General features: G+C 33.8%; 1 protein-coding gene across 1 annotated transcript; it reads right to left on the bottom strand.

Annotated features, from left to right (window-relative positions):
- Window positions 1–6,548: 6,548 nt before the first annotated feature.
- Window positions 6,549–11,631, bottom strand: LOC120249898 (probable cinnamyl alcohol dehydrogenase 1). The gene is made up of 7 exons (XM_039258603.1): window positions 11,522–11,631; window positions 10,307–10,406; window positions 9,287–9,400; window positions 8,494–8,724; window positions 7,548–7,833; window positions 7,022–7,172; window positions 6,549–6,922 (listed from the first exon to the last, which is right to left on the bottom strand). The coding sequence occupies exons 2-7, from the start codon at window positions 10,393–10,395 to the stop codon at window positions 6,726–6,728; spliced, it is 1,068 nt and encodes a 355-aa protein (XP_039114537.1). The 5' UTR covers window positions 10,396–10,406; window positions 11,522–11,631; the 3' UTR covers window positions 6,549–6,725.
- Between the last annotated feature and the right edge of the window lie 8,607 nt (window positions 11,632–20,238).

The raw sequence follows: 20,238 nt of genomic DNA, 5'->3' as shown, positions 1-20,238 counted from the left end.
TAGGGAATGAAGTGATTGGGCGAAGAAGCCAAAGGAAGAGAAGAACCAATACGCGCCTGACCGGGTTTGTTACAAGCTCCAGCGTGGCCAATGTATGAGGGGGCGCAACTTTAGATAAAGCGGTTACACCTACGTAGAGGAGATCATATAAAAGGCAGTGAAACAGTGAAGAAAGGCAGAGAATAGAGAAGAGGAATCTGAGGCCTAGTTCTGGCTTTTCCGGTGATTGTTCCGGCGACCCAGTCAGGAGGGAAGCGTACTTCCCACTTATCTTACTATTTTCCAGCTTAATTCTAGTGGATGTACAGCTCTGTGAGCTCTTTTTCTTCATTTGATGCTTTTATGAAGGTTTTCTTTGATGTTAAGTAGATTGTTGATGGATTTCTTTAGATCTTTTAATTAAGTGGACTGCTATCTAGATACTCAGTTAATTAGAGCAATTGTGGCTGCAGTTCGTTGATTTCTGATTGAATTTACAATCTCATTGATAATCTGTGTTAGATTCAGTAAAATTCACTAGAATTTGGTGCATTAGTTGAGAGTATCATGGCGAGAATACTTGTATGAAGGATTTAACTGCTAAGATGGATCTGATTCTTAATACTATGGATCAGAGGGAAAGCGACTACTTATGGCTATGGATCAAAGGGATGAAAAGGTGGAAATGATAGAACAAACATTACTTAGTTTCACCAAGTAATTTGAAGTTTAACAAAATCAAGGTTCTACCAGTACACCATCTTTACATCAGCAAATGCAAATTGAAGTAGGAGATCAAGGGTATATAAGGTCTCAAATATCTTACATCAAATTAATTAAGGTTGATTTTCCAAGATTTGAAGGTAGGAGAAAATACAATTGGTTGTGATCCATTTCGATGGACTGGTAGTGCCATGGTATCAGATGTTGCAGAAATCTGGGATTTTAACATCTTGGTCAACACTGGTGAAAGCATTAGAGCATGATTATGGAGCTAATGCATATAAAACTCCTAATTATGCATTGTTCAACCTGTTTCAGGAAGATTAAGTATCTAATTATTATGCTAAATTCATGGAGCTAGCTAATAGAGTGAAAGGGATGTCAACCTCAGCATTCCTAGCTCGATTCATTAGTAGGTTAAGGAAAGATATTCAATGAGATGTCATAACTTGGAAACCTGAATCACTCCCAACAGCAGCATCGCTAGTCAAATTATATGAAGAGAAGTATACACTTGTCAGCAGAAATTGGTCTAAAAAGGTTTCTTTCAATCCTGATATCAATTCAATTGTACATTCTAACAAAGGAGTGGAAAATCAAGGCAAAGCAACACCAGTACTACCCACATCGGGCTCTTCATCAACTCCACAATTGTTACCTGCACCAGGAGGACATAATCCTTAATATAAGAAGATTAGTTTTAATGAAATGCAACTGAGAAAGGCTAAAGGCCTTTGTTTTAATTGTGATGAGAAGTTTACACCTTCACATCGATGTGCCAACAGAAGATTTTTATTGTTGTAATGGAGTGATGATTCCCCAGATAATTCAGATCAAGAAGAGGCTAATGAATTTGTTGTAGAATTGGATGATAATCCTGAAGGTAAAGAACAAACTCCCAAGTTATCACTTAATGCCATGAATAGTGCAATGGTGTCTGGTACCATGAGGTTTTTAGGAATTATCAACGGGCAACCAATTCAGATTCTACCAGATGGGGGAAGTGATGACAGTTTTATTCAACCAAGACTGGCATAATTTCTCAAATTAGATGTTCAACCAACACAATATTTCAAGGTTCTTGTGGGAAATGGTCAAGCATTGCAGGTTGAGGGAGTTGTTAATGATCTATCAATGAAAATACAAAGTCATACTCTGAATTTTTCTGTATTCCTATCACCAATAGCTGGGTCAGAAATTATTCTTGGAGGATCATGGTTAGCTACATTAGGGGCACACATGGTAGATTATAGCACACTGTCAATACAATTTTATCATAATGGGCAGTTTATAACATTGCATGGAGAAAAAAATTCCACTCCATAGCAAGTTTCCATGCACCAATTAAACACGTTGTCTACTACTAAGTTGATCGGAGAGTGTTATGAAATTATGGTTACTAGCCAAGAAGAGAGCAGTAACAGTTATGGCCTAAGCAAATTGGCAAGTTTTGATGAAAAGCAAGAATTGAGGTTACCTGAAGACATGCCTGAAAAATTACATATATTGTTTAGGCAGTATCAGAATGTTTTTTCTATTCCTATGAGCCTTCCACCAACAAGGCATTGTGATCATAGGATCCCTTTAAAGGCAGATGCTCAACCTGTCAAAGTGAAACCATATAGGTACCCACACAGCCAAAAAATAGAAATTGAGAAAATGCTTTCTGATATGCTGCAAAAAGGGTTGATAAAAATTAGTAACAGTCCATTTTCTTCACCAATAATTCTGGTTAAAAAGAAAAATGGGTTTTGGAGATTCTGCACAGATTACAGAGCCTTAAATGCCATTACTATAAAGGATGCTTTTCCAATTCTGGCAGTGGATGAGCTGCTTGATGAGTTATATGGAGCCAAAAATTTTTCTATACTAGATTTAAGGTCTAGTTACCATCAAGTATTGTTGCATCCTAAAGATAAGCACGAGACAGCCTTTAGAGCCCACAGTGGGCATTTCCAATGGCTTGTCATGGCCTTTGGATTATCCAATTCACTTGCAACCTTTCAGCCCTTGATCAATAGTATTTTCCATTTTGCCATGCGCAAATTTGTGTTGATATTTATTAATGACATCCTAGTTATAGTTCTTATTGGGAGAACCGCATTAAACACTTTGAGATAGTTTAAATCACACTAACTGACAATCAACTCTATGCCAAGTTTTCCAACTACAGCTTTGGTTTATTACAAATTGAATATCTTGGACATTTGGTGTCAGCTGAAGGAGTTCATATGGACAAACTAAAAGTGGAATCTATATTACAATGGGTAGAACCAAAGAATATCAAACAATTAAGAGGATTTCTGGGGTTAAGTGACTACTATAGGAGATTCATACAAAATTATGGTACCATTGCTTCTCCATTCACAAATCTATATAATAAATACTCTTTTTTGTGGACAAAGATAGATCAAGAAGCTTTTATGAAATTAAAGCATGCAATTGCCACAACACCTGTTCTCAGACTTCCTGATTTCTCTCAAACATTCATACTAGAAAATGATGCGTCTGGAGTGGGTATATGAACAGTCCTCAGTCAAAACAACCATCTTATAGCATATTTTTTCCAGGAAATTGACAACTCACATGCGGAAACAATCAGCATATGTGAGAGAGCTCTATGCAGTCACAGAAGTAGTGGGCAAATTTTGGCATTATTTAATTGGCCACAAGTTTATTATCAAAACTGATCAAGAAGCCTTGAAACACTTGTATCAGCAAACTATACAAACCCCAAAACAACAGAGATGATTGCCAAAACTCCTAGAGTATGATTGGCAAGAAGTTTTCTGGCATTCTCATCCATGCATTGTGATATAATTTCTATGATTCAATAAGCTCAGTTGGAGGATCCTACTTATTCAACTATAATTCAACAATTGTAAACTGATCAATTGGTTGATGCCAAATATGCATGAAAGAATAAATTGTTGTGGTATAAAGGGAAGATTCTGGTGCCTGATGTTGCTGATATTAAATCCACATTATTATATGAATATCATGCTACCCTGGTGGGAGGACATGCAGATTCTTTAAGAACATACGCAAGATTAGAACTGCAGTTTATTTGGCAAGGAATAAGACAGGATGTGGTTAAATTTGTGAAGAATTGCTTAATCTGTTAGAAGTCTAAGGCCTCTCATTCTTATCTAGGGGGATTATTTCAGCCATTACCTGTACCTAATCAGATTTGGAAGGATATTGCCATGGATTTTATAGTGGGATTGCCATTGTCCAAGGGATTTACAGTAATTTTTGTGATAATTGATCGTTTATCTAAGTTTGGACATTTTATTCTACTGAAATCATATTTTAACAGTACCAGTGTGGCAGAAGTTTTTATCTTCAGTATAGTCAAACTCCATGGAATTCCAAAATCCATAGTTAGTGATCGGGATAAAACATTCATGAGTAAATTCTGGCAACATTTGTTCAAAGTAATGGGAACTAATTTGGCCATGTCTACAGCATACCATCCGCAAACTAATGGGCAATCCGAGGCTTTGAATAAATGCTTGGAAGTTTATCTCAGGTGTTTTGTCTAAGAAAATCCAAAAACTTGGGTAACATTACTTCCTTGGGCACAGTATTGGTATAATATTGATTTTCACAGCAGTGCAGCAATGTCTCCTTTTAAGATCGTTTATGGCCACGATCCTCCGTAAATGAACACTTATTTTTCCAATGACACAGTCCTCTAGAGGTAGCTTCCTTATTGCAGCAAAGAGACAAAATTTTGACTCAATTAAACCAGAATCTTCTCAAGGCTCAGGCAAGGATGAAGAAATTGGCAGATAAGAAACGTACTGAAATATCTTTCGAGGAGGGTGATTGGGTGCTGGTTAAGTTGCAACCTTATTGCCAACATTCATTGGCATTGAGGAAGAATCAGAAATTAAGTATGAGGTATTTCGGTCCATTCAAGGTCCTTCAAAGAATTGGCAGTGTTGCTTACAAATTAGTCACCTCTTGTAGCCCGTTTACACCCAGTTTTCCATGTTTCCTTGCTAAAGAAATGCCATGGAGATCCAAATTCTTTTTTACCTGAAATTCCATTACCATTCATCACCACTGAAGAAGGGCCATTGTTACAACATGAAAAAGTTTTACAGTTTTGGTATATTATTTGAAATAGGCAGCAAATTTTACAAGCTTTGGTACAGTGAGAGAGTCTCACAGTTGACGACAATACTTTGGAAGATGTTGAACATTTGCTGCAATATTTCCCTAACCTAGACCTTGAAGACAAGGTCTTGATTAATAGGGGGTTGGGGGAGGAGGGGAGAGGGTATTATTCTGGTACAGGAGCAGGGAGTGGCGCCAAGTGAAGTTAGAGAGGTTTTAAAACGAAGTCATGTGCCAGGGAGGAGGTTATCAGAGTCAGCTAAGTCATTAGTTGACAGTGCAGCAGCCAACACAGCAGAGAATCAGGCAAGGAATGAAGCGATTGGACGAAGAAGCCAAAGGAAGAGAAGAACTTCCCACTTATTTTATAGTTTTCCAGCTTAATTCTTGTGGATCTACAGCTTTGTGAGCTCTTTTTCTTCATTTGATGCTTTTATGAAGTTTTCCTTTGATGTTGAGTAGATTGTTGATGGATTTTTTTAGATCTTTTAATTGAGTGGACTGCTATCTAGATACTCAGTTAATCAAAGCAATTGTGGCTACAGCTTGCTGATTTGTGATTAAATTTACTCTCTCATTGGTAATCTGTGTTAGATTCAGTAAAATTCATTACACCATCACCACAACAAGCCATTAGTCCCAAATATTTGGCGTTGGCTACATAAATCTTTCCCTTTCCATGTTGCTCATATATTATTTCATATGATATGTTTTTTATTTAGGTAAAATTTCTAGCATGCCTGACCTGCTTGCTGCATGATGATGTAATCAGTTTCTTTGAGAGAAGTTCTGGCATATCACTTGGCGGTAAGTTGGCAAAAGGGAGCACTATCGTCTCTAAAGATTAACATGTTCACACAAATTGGTTAGGCTGCCCAAAAATGAAACTCTTGTGATTCCATGTCATATCTTGTTTGTTTGTGATCCCAACCTATTTTTCTATCCTTTGATTGCTGTTGTCCAACAATATTCTAGAAACCCACCCATTTGACTCTCAACCTCTGATGTGTGAGCATCTACAAGACTACAAGGCCAAATAGAGTTAGTTGCATCCGATGACATTTACATTTCAAGCAGAAATAATGTAACCACCGTCAATTTTATAGTACTGCTAACAAGAAGAAATCTAGGGAGTTTTCCCCAACAATTTCTGTTCTTTAAAATTATGTGTTAAAATCATGTTTTTGTTTTCTAGTCATATTACTTTGCGCACAAAATTGCTGATCTTTGTGCATTGATGCTGAATGACCGGGAAGAAAACTCTATGAGTACATGGTGAAAGGGTGAAAGTGGTGATGTGGAATGTTCTTGGAAGTAGACATTGGATGATCAGTGTGTTGACACAGGATGAGTCTAGTACTTGGTGAAAGAGTGAAAACAGTGGCCTGAAGTGTTCTTAGAAGTGGAGACTGGAGGATCAGTTTGTATAGATATATTACACGCCATCCGTTTAACTTAAAATAAACAGACTTTTACGCTAGCAAATGCCTAACATCTTAATCATCTTCTCTTTTTGTTGCATAATCCCAATCCAAGTTTTACAGATTAAGCACTTGGCATTACAAGGCAGGAAGGAATATCATAGGTTAAAGTAGTATTTATACTCATAAATTTTTCAAGAATTTACCCTTCCTGCTATTACTGAGGGGTCATGACCACATTTTCTTGTACGTTGATTGGTAGAGGAAGAAGGTAGAAGAATATGTTTCTCAGACATGATATCATAGGCAAACCTGATACTATATTTCATATAATCAAAATACATTGGCCCTCACCCACTAATAAATATAGCCCAAATGATCAAAGCACATTGATCCTTGTTCAATAATTTTTACAAGTCTAAATAAGCCCTGATTAAATTAAAACAATGGAGCAAAATTCAGCTACTGCTAAATGGCTCACTTGAGAGAATTCTCAATATCGATCACGAAGCGATACTTGACGTCTCTGTTGATAAGCCGCTCATGAGCCTCATTTATGTACTGAATATCAATGACTTCGATCTCTGGATATATCTTCCTGGCCGCACAGAATTCCAGCATTTCTTGTGTGTGTTTAGTACCACCTGTTAAGGTGCCTGAGATGCTTTTTGCACCTAAACGCATGATAAAGAGATAAAAATAAATGAGATGATGTCTTGAAAACATTTTGTTGTATCGCCGATTATGATGAGCAGAAGAAAACAAGACAATACCCATAAGTAAAGAAGTAGGTCGTAAACAAACTTCACTAGGCGCACCAACAAGAACCAATACACCACAAGCCTTCAGGAGTGCCAAGTAGGGATCAAAAGGGTGGTCTCCAGAGGCAACATCAATGATAAAGTCCAGAGTGTTTACAAGGGACTGCAAGAAAAATATATATGTCAAAATAAAAGCTTAAAGTTTCACTAATTAACACAGTTAGTAGGTGTTACACAATAATCAAAAGATTTTGCAGATATTCATCCATATTCAATAGCACTTCACAACATTTCAAATTATTCCAAAGTACATATATCAAAGATAACGTTACCGCATTCAAGAGAACTTTGCTATTCAATAGATATATATATATATCTACATATACAGTAGTTAGATAGTAAGCATATTTTTACCAAGGTATTTAACAAGATCACATTAAAGTTCGAATCAGGTAAGAATGCCAACATCTAAATAATTTGGATATAAGAGATCCCCCAAATTAAGGACATAGAAGTGAAAAAGATTTGTGAATGGTACCTTCATCTCTTGCTCATCTGATGAGAGCACAAATTTATCTGCTCTTAGTAGCTCTAAAGCTTCCTTCTTCTTGGAAGCACTAGTACTGAAGACTGTTACGTGCAAACCAAAGGCTTTTCCAAATTTCACGGCCAAATGGCCGAGGCCACCTAATCCGATGACACCAAGAGATTTTCCAGGTTGGTTCATCTTATGGCGAATCATCGGAGTGTAAACTGTGATGCCTGCACAGAGTAAAGGTGCTGCCTTGGCTGGTGGATAGCCCTCAGGAATCTTGTAGCAGAATCTGTATGTTCACAGCCAACAAAAAGAATAAATGTCAAAATTGCCTTCTTGAGGCTGAAGGTTTATTATATATCTGTTGAGTTGTACATCACAAAGGAAATTCATCTAAAGGTGCATCATTCGAGTCAGAAAACCAAATTTACTATCAACTCAATAGATAAAGGTTCATCACCCAAATCCAGGTCAGCAAATAGAACTCTCTATTCCACTGTATTCCTATCAAATTATCCTTAATAAACGAAGGCAAGTGGTGCTCTAACAACAATATAAGCAGTAAATCAATTATACAACATAAAAGCATATTGCCGCTGCTAAAGCAGTATCCAACTTACACGTTTTTAACAGTGCTTCATTTTTTATGGAGTCCCATGCATGTGGGCATTCACTTTAAAAGGCTTCTATATTATACTTTTTCATATACTAATTAAACATTTGGGTAAGAAACATCAGCATGCAACACTAATTGGCAAAGTATCACATAAAAGATTGTGACTATTATTATAATATTATAATAAAGGAGAGAGAATATCATCTCAGAAATAAATATTGGTGACTGCAACACATGATAACATATGGCACAAGTTTTTCGAAGAAAACATGGACATGTTGCTGAGATGGGCTATTAAATTGAAATAGTTAGTGCAGGTTCAAGATTGCTTGCCTCTCACTGACTACAATGTGGCCAGAATATCCCCCCTTTGTGATCATCCCATACTTATCAAGGCCATTGAAAGTGTAAATTGGGTGTTCTGAGCAAAGTATTTCATTCCGTTCAATACAGTACTCACAATCCCTACAAGACTCAACAAATGTCCCAACAGCCACCAGATCACCAACTTTGAAGTTATTCACATCTGAACCAATCTCCTTTACAACTCCAACAATCTCATGCCTGAGAAAAACAACACAGAGAGAAAATAAATAATATGATTATTCATTTAGAATTTTATGGATGAAATAACTGATGTGATTAAGGTTCTAGTAAGATCACACATCTGTGTCCCATATCAACATAAAGTCATAGGAGGAAAATGGCCATGCATCCGTTTTCCAGTATGTCAAATTTGTTATCATTTTCTCAACATCATGAGTCAAGGACAACTATGTCATGCATCAGTAATGTTAAAGGATAAGCTTTTAGTATCTTATCCTCACTCTAATGTCTAGAGCTTATTCCCCAAACAAAATTGACTAGAAAGAAACTCAATGGTATATCCTGGTGATAAATTAGCATGACCCAGAAGTGGATCCTTATATGCTTGTGAGATGGAGCAAGTCACATATCAACATCCCAAGGCACCAGATTTCTAATTCATTGCATAGCAACAAAATCACCATTTTTCTAAGTCTGGTCTATACAACAGAATCAAATTTGAATATAAAATTACAGAGAAGCATCTAAAACTTTTTTTTTTTTGGTTGATAACACTTGTTGAAATTTATAGAAAACATACCCTGGCACCAATGGATACTTAGCATCTCCAAATTTGTTTCTTGCCCAAACAATGTCGGCATAACAGACTCCACAGTGTGTTATCTTTAGGGATACATCATCAGAACAGGGAGCTCTACACAACTTTGCAGAAAATTAATAAAAATCTAGGAAAGAAAACGAATACAAACTTCAAGCCTCAACATCCACAACTTTTAATACAACAAATATCATAGTCAATAGCCAAAAACAAAAAAAATGATAATTCATAGCAAGAAAGAATGACATTCAAGTAGAATTGTCTTGTCTTAAGAAATAAAACTTTATATGGAAGCACTTCGTGGCAGCAAAATAATCTCTCTCAAGCTTCTCATTGATTTACTGCCTACTTTCACAATATAGCAATTTCATGAGAGGGCTACACACAACAGCAGGTTGAAACAAGTTTGTGTTCCTCACTAACAATAACATTTTCATCGAAACAAGTTATCACTCATAATGACACCTTCCTATTTAATAGCAATGCTCAAATATGGCTCCTTAATTTTGCCATTATCTCTTGGCCATGTTTCGTTTAACCTTCAATCAATTGTCATTTGGTTAATAATAAAAGGGGCCACACATCCATATATTGGCAATCAGTATTTTGGATCGTCAAATCACTGTTGTGTTCTTCTTAGTGGTAGACAGTGGTTAAAATCAGAAACGTTCATTCAGAAACTTGATTTTTCATCACCAAAAATTTCCTAGAAACTTCTCCTATAGTTTAGAACTATTCCATCAGTATTGCTTGAAATCACAAAACATTTATTATGCCCGCCCAAGTCAAATTCAATGGAAATGATTCCACGCAATCATGCTAATCAGATATGGTGTTTACTATGCACATATACAAACGCCAGTGCACATAGGGATTTAACAACATTGAAAGTTGCAAATAAACTTAAAAAATAGAATGCTCTTAAAAAGAGTGGAATTTATTTTCTGATCATCAAAGAAAAATAAATATCTAAAATGCAAAAGGGGATAATCTTGTGCACACCTTCGGATGAAATCATATGGTGAGAGTTTCCCAGAAGGATCTCTTGCCGCCCAACCACGACAATCTTCATATTTGATTTCCTTGTCCATTTCTATGCTAACTGAAACACATAACTAGGGGTAAATTATGCATTAACTAAGAATAAACATGTAATAGTCATTCTGTTGCATGAGTTTCTCATGGTCCAAACTAGAACCACAATCATCCTTGTGGCAAAGCAAGTAACCAAACATTCAAGACCATCTTAAATAAATCATATTGCCGAGTGTGATCACATTAAATTTGTTGCATCAAATTTATAAGCAAATTATGTTTCCAATAAATTATATAGATCTAAAGCAACATCAAATGCTCTGCTAGAAAGAAAAAGAAAAACCTCAAATAAAGAATAAACCTTTTTTCAAAATTAACACTTAAATGAACCAGGTTTGCATCAAGACCGTCCTTGCAACCAGGATAAGGAGCAAACAAATTAATCATTATCCCGCCCGCTTTCAAATTCGAGTTGCAAAATATAGCACTTTTCACTCATGGGGGAATCAATCCTTACCAAGGACATACCCTCCTTGCATCAATATGTAAGCTTTCCGATTCAAAGACCCACAATTGGGGCATTACAATTTGTTGGAATAACAAATAATGGCTAAATAACTAAGAAATAATCACTTCTCAATTATTAATTAAAAGTAAAGACACAAAACATCAACGTACAATACACCAACTTAAGAAGCATAAAGGACTAATAAGTGTTCCAAAAACCATTTCACCTTTCCTTCAGAGCAAAATGAATGCTTTTTAAATAGTCCTTCTAGAAATCAAAGCTATAGTTGATTAAAATTTTGCTACCAACTTAATAGCCCAAGCCAACAGCATGGTTTCTCCATCTAAGCAAAGTTAAGGATTAACAAATCATCTTCCAAGGATCAAATGGAGTGATAATCACATTAAAATCTTGCAACCAGATCAAAACACAACAGCTCAAGCACACAAAAACGATGCCCATCTTACACAAATTCAGAATTTAACACAAGATCCAAATATCGCATCACTGAAATCACAGCATCGCTCAAATATCCATTTCCACCAAGTTAAATCAATCGAAAACAAATAAACATCCCACTCATAAATCTACGACCAAATACAGAAACACAAACACATAAACGGGAATCAAAATGAAGAATTTAGAAGAAAACGATGATGATCGAAAGGTATTACAGTGATTTCGAATCAAACTCAACACTCTCCTCTCTTCTTCCGTGCTTTGCTCAATTGGGGAGTTGGGCGATTGCTGCGAGAATTTGTAGATGGTTGGACATAGAGAAGGGTCAACCAAAGCAAGCGATTACCGCCCCGCCGATTTTGATGAATTTACTTTATTACCCCTCAAGTTTAGAGGATATTCTTTCATTTTTGCCCCCTCACAATTAAATGCCCAAAAAATTTTTTTTAAAAAAAAAAAGAAAGACAAATTTTATATATAATTTTTTAAGTAAATATTTAATTGGTATTCAGAAATTAAAAACCATTTAATAGATAAAATTTTAATTATTAACTGTTGGCTGAGTTCTTGAAAAAAATTAAAAACATTTTTTTATATGTGAATTGATATGAGAAGTTTGCTGCCTAATCAATTAACTATTTTGACACAAAATTAATAAAAATATTGAAATTAGTAAATACTCCACAATAGTTCTTAAAAGTCAAATCAATATATTTTTTTCCTAAATTATATTTCTTTACACATAAGATTACAATACTTTATATACAATTTTATGTATTTAATTTAAGCATTCTCACAAAAGCTCGAGGTATTATTATAATATAAGGAAATTTGTTTCACATATAAAACATCGTTCTATGTGTATTTATATAAATTTTTTTTGCTCAATTGGGGAGTTGGGCGATTGCTGCGAGAATTTGTAGATGATTGGACACAGAGAAGGGTCAACCAAAGCAAGCGATTACCGCCCCGCCGATTTTGATGAATTTACTTTATTACCCCTCAAGTTAAGAAGATATTCTTTCATTTTTGCCCCCTCACAATTAAATGCCCAATAATTTAAAAAAAAAAAAAGAAAGACAAATTTTATATATAATTTTTTAAGTAAATATTTAATTGGTATTCAGAAATTAAAAACCATTTAATAGATAAAATTTTAATTATTAACTGTTGGCTGAGTTCTTGAAAAAAATTTAAAACATTTTTTTATATGTGAATTGATATGAGAAGTTTGCTGCCTAATCAATTAACTATTTTGACACAAAATTAATAAAAATATTGAAATTAGTAAATACTCCACAATAGTTCTTAAAAGTCAAATCAATATATTTTTTCCCTAAATTATATTGCTTTACACATAAGATTACAATACTTTATATACAATTTTATGTATTTTATTTAAGCATTCTCACAAAAGCTCGAGGTATTATTATAATATAAGGAAATTTGTTTCACATATAAAACATCGTTCTATGTGTATTTATATGAATTTTTTTTTTATTTTGAAGATTTCCAAGGTATTTATGTCAAATTAAACTCCAAGAACTTTTGAAGATCATTAACTAAATTCAACATTTTGAAAAAAAAAAATTTGACTCTATATACAATAAAAAATACCAAAAGACGTCAAGCATGACGTCAACCTTAGTTGATGCCATAATCAATGGTGCATGCATTAATAATCCACCTAAAAAAGGGATGATAAATGTTGATTTTGTCTTATCAACTTTCTCTGGTCTAAAAGAACAATCAATCAATATTTAAAAAAAAATTAATTAGGAAAAAGGACTAAATAATTAGCATATCTGTGGAGTTACAATGATTTTAGGTTTTCTTATGGAGTTTATATTTTTATTATTTTATTTAAATTTTGACAAAATATTAGAGTGAGATTCTTGGTCTTAGAAATTCCATTAACTTGAGACACGCCTAGACCCAAACCAACAGAATTGGTGCAGGTGATATTTAACTGTATATCTGCAAGATGAACTAGTTTATATGTCATACAAATTGACACAAAACATAAGAAATAATATATCAACTTTTACATATCGACAAAACGTGAACAAACCATGTGTCTAGGACCCTAGGTGGATGGAATTAATCTCTTAATGCACCTATTCACTCGCATGTGCTAGGTTTTAGACCATGCCCCTTCTGTAAAGACAAACATTTTATATAAAGAATTCAAGGTTAATATATCAAAAGGTCGTTGGCAATAACAAAGATATTAGTAAATTAAAATTGGCTTGCAATCCCACTATGTTACAATATTAAATGTTATAATATTAAATGAAATATAACTAAAGACTCAAAACTTGAGCAAAATTTTTTTTAATAATATAAAAAATTTATTATTAATATTTTCTCCATTGCCAATGTTCTCTTTTGGCTTCTGCGTAAGGTATTCATATCTTTACCAAAGAGGTAGGTTCAAACACGTAAGGTGCGATAACAAGTGTGCTGAGCTAGGAATTCCATACAAGTCCTTGATGCGGCTTGTTTATATTTAGTTAAAAAAAAATTATTAATAAAAGAGCAGCATACTATTATTGATTTACCAATAAATTTTTGTGAGCACGACAAATCAATTTAAAATTTGTTAAACAGTTTTGAATCAAGCATGATTTATATTCAAAATATATTAATAAATAAAAATAAGTTTCATTAGACAAGTTTTTTTAGAAATTTAATCAGTCAAATCAATTATTAAAGTTTATATATACTTATCTCAGTTTTTTTTTCCACTTCATGCTAGCACAAATGATTTATTTTATCTTAATGCCTAGAATCATGATATCATATTAGTTTGCTCAATATTTTATTCCAATAACTACGTTAGGGTATAGTCCATTTGAAAAACATTATGTAGCCAAAAGCAATTTTAGTGTCAAAAGCCAATGCAAAAATATCAAATTTCAAAAGTCTTGAAAATAATCTATAGTATTTTTCATTATATAAACAGACAAAAATAATGTTTCAAAATATATGAGTTTAGAAAAACATAAAAACTATGCATCAAACATTTTTAAGTAAAATAACAATTTATTTTTTTTCTGAAAATAAATAAAAAAATTATAAAACATATATATGAATAAATAAGTAAATTTAATTCAATATTTTAAAAAAAAATATTGGTGAATGTTGAACCGAATAAAAACTCCAAATTCTAAAATATACAAATTCTTGTAAACACAAATAAAGTGTTAGTTTAGTGTATGGTAGTTTAGCGGATCTTTTCTCAGATTTATCCTAAAAAAAACATTCAAAGAAATGATAAGCTTTATTTTGGAAAACCTATAAATGACTTTATTGCAAAAAAGCCCTTTATACAATTAAACACATTAGTAGGTCCTAAAAAAAGATTTTAAGATAAAAAATCAATCGACTTTTATATATATCATATTCTTGACAAGTGTGCTTCTTCGAGGTTCCTGAAATCTTTATTAATGACTTCATCTATTTGTTCCATAGATGTTATGATACTTTTTCAAATTAAGCATTACCTATTCCATTTTTTTTTCACCTTATGTTTGCAATGCTTTTTAAAATTAGATATTACATAAGAATGTGTTCAAATAATTAAATATTATATAATTTTTTCTTTTTAGCTTTACAATAAATTATAGCTTTTATTTTTAATGGAGTTTTTTTTTTCATATATGTTCTGACCATGTATATCGTTATTAATTTGTCTCAGTTTGATAAAAATACATTATTTTTTTCCTTTTAAAATACCTCAAATTCATAATATTAGAATTGTTACATTAGTGGTCATAAAAAAAGCCAAACACTGGCTAGTACAGTAGAAAGATATATAGGTGTGAGTGGGTAGATAGATGTGAGCCCCACCCCTTAATTAAAATCCTAGCCATTGATGTTATTTTTAATTCTAGCCGTTGATTTTGTTTTCAGTTTTGAAACCCTAGCAAGAGGGCTCATTTCATTGGTGGCCACATAAGTTTCATAAGTATAACACTATGGCCACAAAAGTTTTTTTTGTAATATTGTGGCTACAAAACTATTCTCCGGTTGCACTGATTGCCACAAATGTTTTTTTGTAACGTTGTGGCCACAAAACTATTCTCCTGATTATATTAATGGCTACAAATGTGATGACATGGCCACAAAAATATGATCTACGTAGGAAACCTTTGTTACCGCATCGTTATAATGATGAAACATTTGTGGCCATAACGTTATAAAAAGAAATTGTGGCCATCAGTGCAATTGGAGAATAGTTTTGTGACCACAACGTTACAAAAAAATATATTTATGGCCATAGCGTTATACTTATGAAATTTATGTGGCCACCAGTGAAATGAACCCCCTAGCAAGATCTAGCCTCATCTTTCTCTCCCTATTTGTGAGTGGTGTCAGCGGCGAGGACGGGAGAAGGGTCTCGTCATCCATGGTTGATTCACTGTTATTGTTGAGGTAAGCATCCTCTTCCTCGGATCTTTGATCAAATTGTAGAATTGTTATTGTTGTTATTTAGATCTCGAATGGTTAATGTTGGATGTTAGTGATGGATGGGTTATGTTAGCTTCTTGTTTGAGGAGTTTGAGATTAATTTGATGGGTTAGGTTATTCTCTGCTAGCCTGCCCCACTTACTCACATTTCTTGATGTGAATTCTTGCCCAAAATGTCCACGAAGAATTGGATCCCTTGGGTAAGCAGCAAATTCATGAGCTTGAAGATTTGTTTGTTAAATATTGGTGCTTGTACACAGTATCCGCCAAGACTGCTTCTACAACCTTAGTTGAACTTGTTACATCTTTCATGTTTCTATATAAAGCTATCCTTGTAGTATCCCACTCATCTCTTTGTCTAAAACTGCTGGAAATTGAGGATTCTCCAGCAAGACTAATGCTTAGATATGAAGAAGCTCCATTATTATCTAACAAGGAAATGCGTTCTTAGGCCTTGTTTGGGTTGGCTTCTCAAAAAAGCACTTTTTTTAAGTTTAGTAGAAGTGCTTCTGGAAAAGTGCTTTTCCGGAGTAAGTTAAGCACTTTTTTATATTTTGTGTTTGTATTAACTTTTCTGTAAAAGCAGAAGCTATAAAAATAAGCTAAAAAGCGACTTTTTCGAGTCGCTCATGACTAGCTTTCCCGAAAAAGTGCTTTTTCGACTTTTTTTCGACTCGCTTTTCGAAAAAGCTAATACAAACAACTTTTTTTGAACCCAGAAGTGCTTAACTTAGAAAAAAGCACTTCTGGGTTTTCCAAAAGCTCGTCCAAACAAGCCCTTAGTCAACATCGTCTCTCTGGGCTTATGCACCATGAGCATTTTTTTCTGTAAATTCTGCCGATATGAAAGATGAGCAGCTAAACTATTTTTGTTTCTAGAAGATATCAAAGTATCCAAATTTTTTTAAGAGAAGTTCATTATTGTCAATGTCCACAGAATCTTTGCATTCCTTGTAGGTCAACGAAGTGAAATCCTTTTGAAAAGAAATGCTTTCTATATGTCTACTCAAATGGTTGAGGCAATTACTAGAGTTAAGTTCTCGGTTTCTCGTACAATTCTCAGTTTGGTCTTGCAACGGATGGTTGTCAACTGAACTACTATTCTGCATAACACAATCAGTATTCATTCTTTCAAGTTTCGACAGAGTGAAGGTCTTTAGTTTCCTGAGTGTCACATTTTCTTTTTCCTTAACAGACCTCTCTAATTCATGTGGTCTTACTTTTAAACTCTTTATCTTTTCTTTTGCCTTATCAAGTTTTTGTTGAGTTCGAGGTTCGGATCTTCAAAATGCATTGCATTGTGACATCAATTCTTTGTAACTCATGTTACAGAGGGCATGCGAGCTCTTCAAAACATCAATGGCATTAGCATGATTAGCACCATGACCTATAGATGCAAGCTTCACCGTTTTCTCCTCCCAAAGGTTCAAGTCTGTCATCAACTTTAATGTGGCGAGCTCTTTAGCAAGCATCAAATTCCTCTCCTCTAGCTTCAAGTACTCCAATGATTTCCTCAATAGTTCCTCATCCTTTTACAAAACCAATCTATCCAAACACTTATTCTCACTTCTAACTTCTTCATTCCTAGTTTCTAATTTCACAAACACCTTGCATTTTAAAAGCTCTTTGTTGAGTTCCTGGAGATGCATCTGCTGGCTCTGGAAATTGAAGGTCATGGAGAAAAGCTTCCCTTCCAATCTCTTCACTTTCTCGCCCAATGCTTCAGTGTCGATGCTATCTAAGAGAAGCTGGGTGGCATCCCCAAAGGACTAGAAGTAGAGGCGAGTGAGGCTTTTCTGGGAGCACGATTGTTTACAAACGGGGGCAAGTTAGCTTCTTCTCTAAAGGGTAGTACTTCAACCATTGCTGAAGGTAGAGCTCATGGAAGACATGACAGCAAAGAAAAATTGATTGGAGATCCTCAATAATGGGCTTGAGGTCCTCGTAGCAGATGGAGCAAAGGGACTTTCTGCCTCTGACTCTGGCGCCAATGCAGGAGATGAGATGAGATATGATTGGGATGGTGATGAGGAAGCGATGGGCAATGACGGCGGCAACAGTGTCGAATGTGGCAGCGACCATACCTTTGATATAAATATATATATATATATATATAGCATATAAGAGAAAAAAAAAATGGAACCTTCTCTCTCTCTTCATTCTTCTTCAAATCTTGTTTCTTTTGGATTTCTCTCTAGATCGTTCTTCCTCTATCCCCTTTTTTTTCTTTTCTTGTCTCTCTTTTTATAAGGTCATCTCCAATCTAAAACTCTATATTTAAAGCTTTAACATACCAAAATACAGCTTCTTCAGTGAAAGTTTCTCCAACCAATAACTCTATTTTTAACTCTAAAATAGAATATTCTAAAAATATTCTTCCCACTTCACAATTTATATATTTCTACCCTCAACAAATTTAATAAACTTTAATTCTTTTTCACTTTTAAACATTGAATTTAAATATTATATTATTTAATATATATTTTTTGTATTTATTATAAATATTTCTTAAATATAAAATAAAAATACTTGTGAGTATTTGAATAAAAAAATAAAAATTTTATTGATTAAAAAATATTCATTAATTATATTTTTGGTGTTGTGGTTTTTTTATTGTTATCAATGATAACCTATGTTATGACTATTTGCTATATTTTTTATTGTTCATGTAATTTTTCTTAATTTTAATGAATTTATATTTTGTGTATTTTTTTTTAAATTTTTATTTCGTATTAATTAAAAAATATATAAACTTAAATCATAAAAGTTATTAATTTGATTAAAATATGAAATTATAAATAAAAAAACAAAAAAATGAAAAATAAATATTTCAAAAAAACTGAAAAACAAAAATGAAAACAAAAAAAACCCCACATATGAAAAACCTTTGCTACGATGTGACGCGCAAATAACACAGCATCATTGTAGCTAATATTGGATTTGGCGCATGATTAAGCACTGGGTTGGAGCGCCCTTGCGCTAAATCCAGTGAAAAGTTTCAATTTTGAAGCCGGGTTGGAGATGACCTAATCTTTTAACCCTTCTCTTCACGTGGTCATTGATTGTGGGGCAACCATGTAAAACACGTTTCCAAGTCTTTAATCCGCACTTCAAGAAATATCTATATATATTTTATTTATATATATATATTTGCCTCGTGATTTGTATTCATAAGTACATCTTGTGATTTGGGACATCATGTAGCCTTGAAATTTGTGTTTTTGGATGATCATGAGATTTATATATTTTACACCACCTTGAGATCTGCACTCTTAACTACTCTTGAGATTGATGTATTTTAGACCACCTTGAAATCTATGCTCTTGGCTGATCTTGAGATTTGTGCATTTTAGATCACCTCAAGATCTGTGTTCTTGGGTTATCTTGAGATTTATGTATTTTTAAACCCCCTTGAGACATGTGCTCTTGCTTAATCTTAAATTTATAAATTGCCTCAAGATCTATACTCTTAGGCAATCTTGGAATATAGCCAAATATCATCAAATTTGTTTATCTTATCCATATATTATCTTAATTCAATTATGATTTGACTGCATGTGATAAACATATTTAAAGATTTTGATTTTTTTTTTATGGCATGTATTTGATATATGTATATCTTTTATTTATTATAATTAATTAATTAATTATATTTTTTTTATATAAAAATGCCGCCTTTATACTCTCTTAACAAAAATTTTAGTGAGATTAAGTGAGAGAAGTAGGAACTCCAAATCTTTTTATAAGTCATGGCTGACAATTCACAGAACCAGCCTTTTTAGAACATTAACCAAAGTTGCAGCGAATCCTCGCTTGGTCAAATTTTTACTCGACATAACTCTGCCTTTGGTATAGGATTTGAGCCAATTATTAGATATGAGGGAGAAGAGTATTCAGAATGGGTGAAGCGTCCTCAGGCCCGTTTAGTCACAGCGAGGCTTACTCTAAACCGCTAGCACGAGGATAGCTTGATTGATACAATTTACTTAAAACCCGAAGGGACAAGACTCGAATATTTTCCAACCCCTTGGACATAAGATCATCAATCACCATCTGAGATGGAAAGGGTAAAAATCATATCAGAAATAAGTTGATTGATTTTTCTGATTACGCTGATTGGGCCAAGCATATTATTAATAATTATTCCAATGAGTTATCACATGTGGAGCTAATGGGAGGGATTATATCTTCAATTGGGTGATACAACATAGATCTTAATTTCTATAAATCATTGGTGGAATTGTGGTGTCCAAAAACCAACACCTTTCATTTTCTGCATAGGGGGGTAGGAATTTCTTTGTGGGATATCAAGCGGCTTGGAGGGCTTCCTATTTGTGGCAATATGTATGACGAATTCACCCTACTAACAACATATTTCATTAGAGAGGAATTTCTGATTTTTCAATTTTGAGAAATCTTTATGATATCTATCAATGGCTTGCAAGACAAGATTTTTCTC

This window comes from Dioscorea cayenensis, chromosome 19 (assembly GCF_009730915.1).
Source record: "Dioscorea cayenensis subsp. rotundata cultivar TDr96_F1 chromosome 19, TDr96_F1_v2_PseudoChromosome.rev07_lg8_w22 25.fasta, whole genome shotgun sequence".
NCBI classification, from domain to species: domain Eukaryota; kingdom Viridiplantae; phylum Streptophyta; class Magnoliopsida; order Dioscoreales; family Dioscoreaceae; genus Dioscorea; species Dioscorea cayenensis.
Note: the sequence above shows the minus strand (reverse complement) of the source record. Positions and strands in the feature narration are given on the sequence as shown.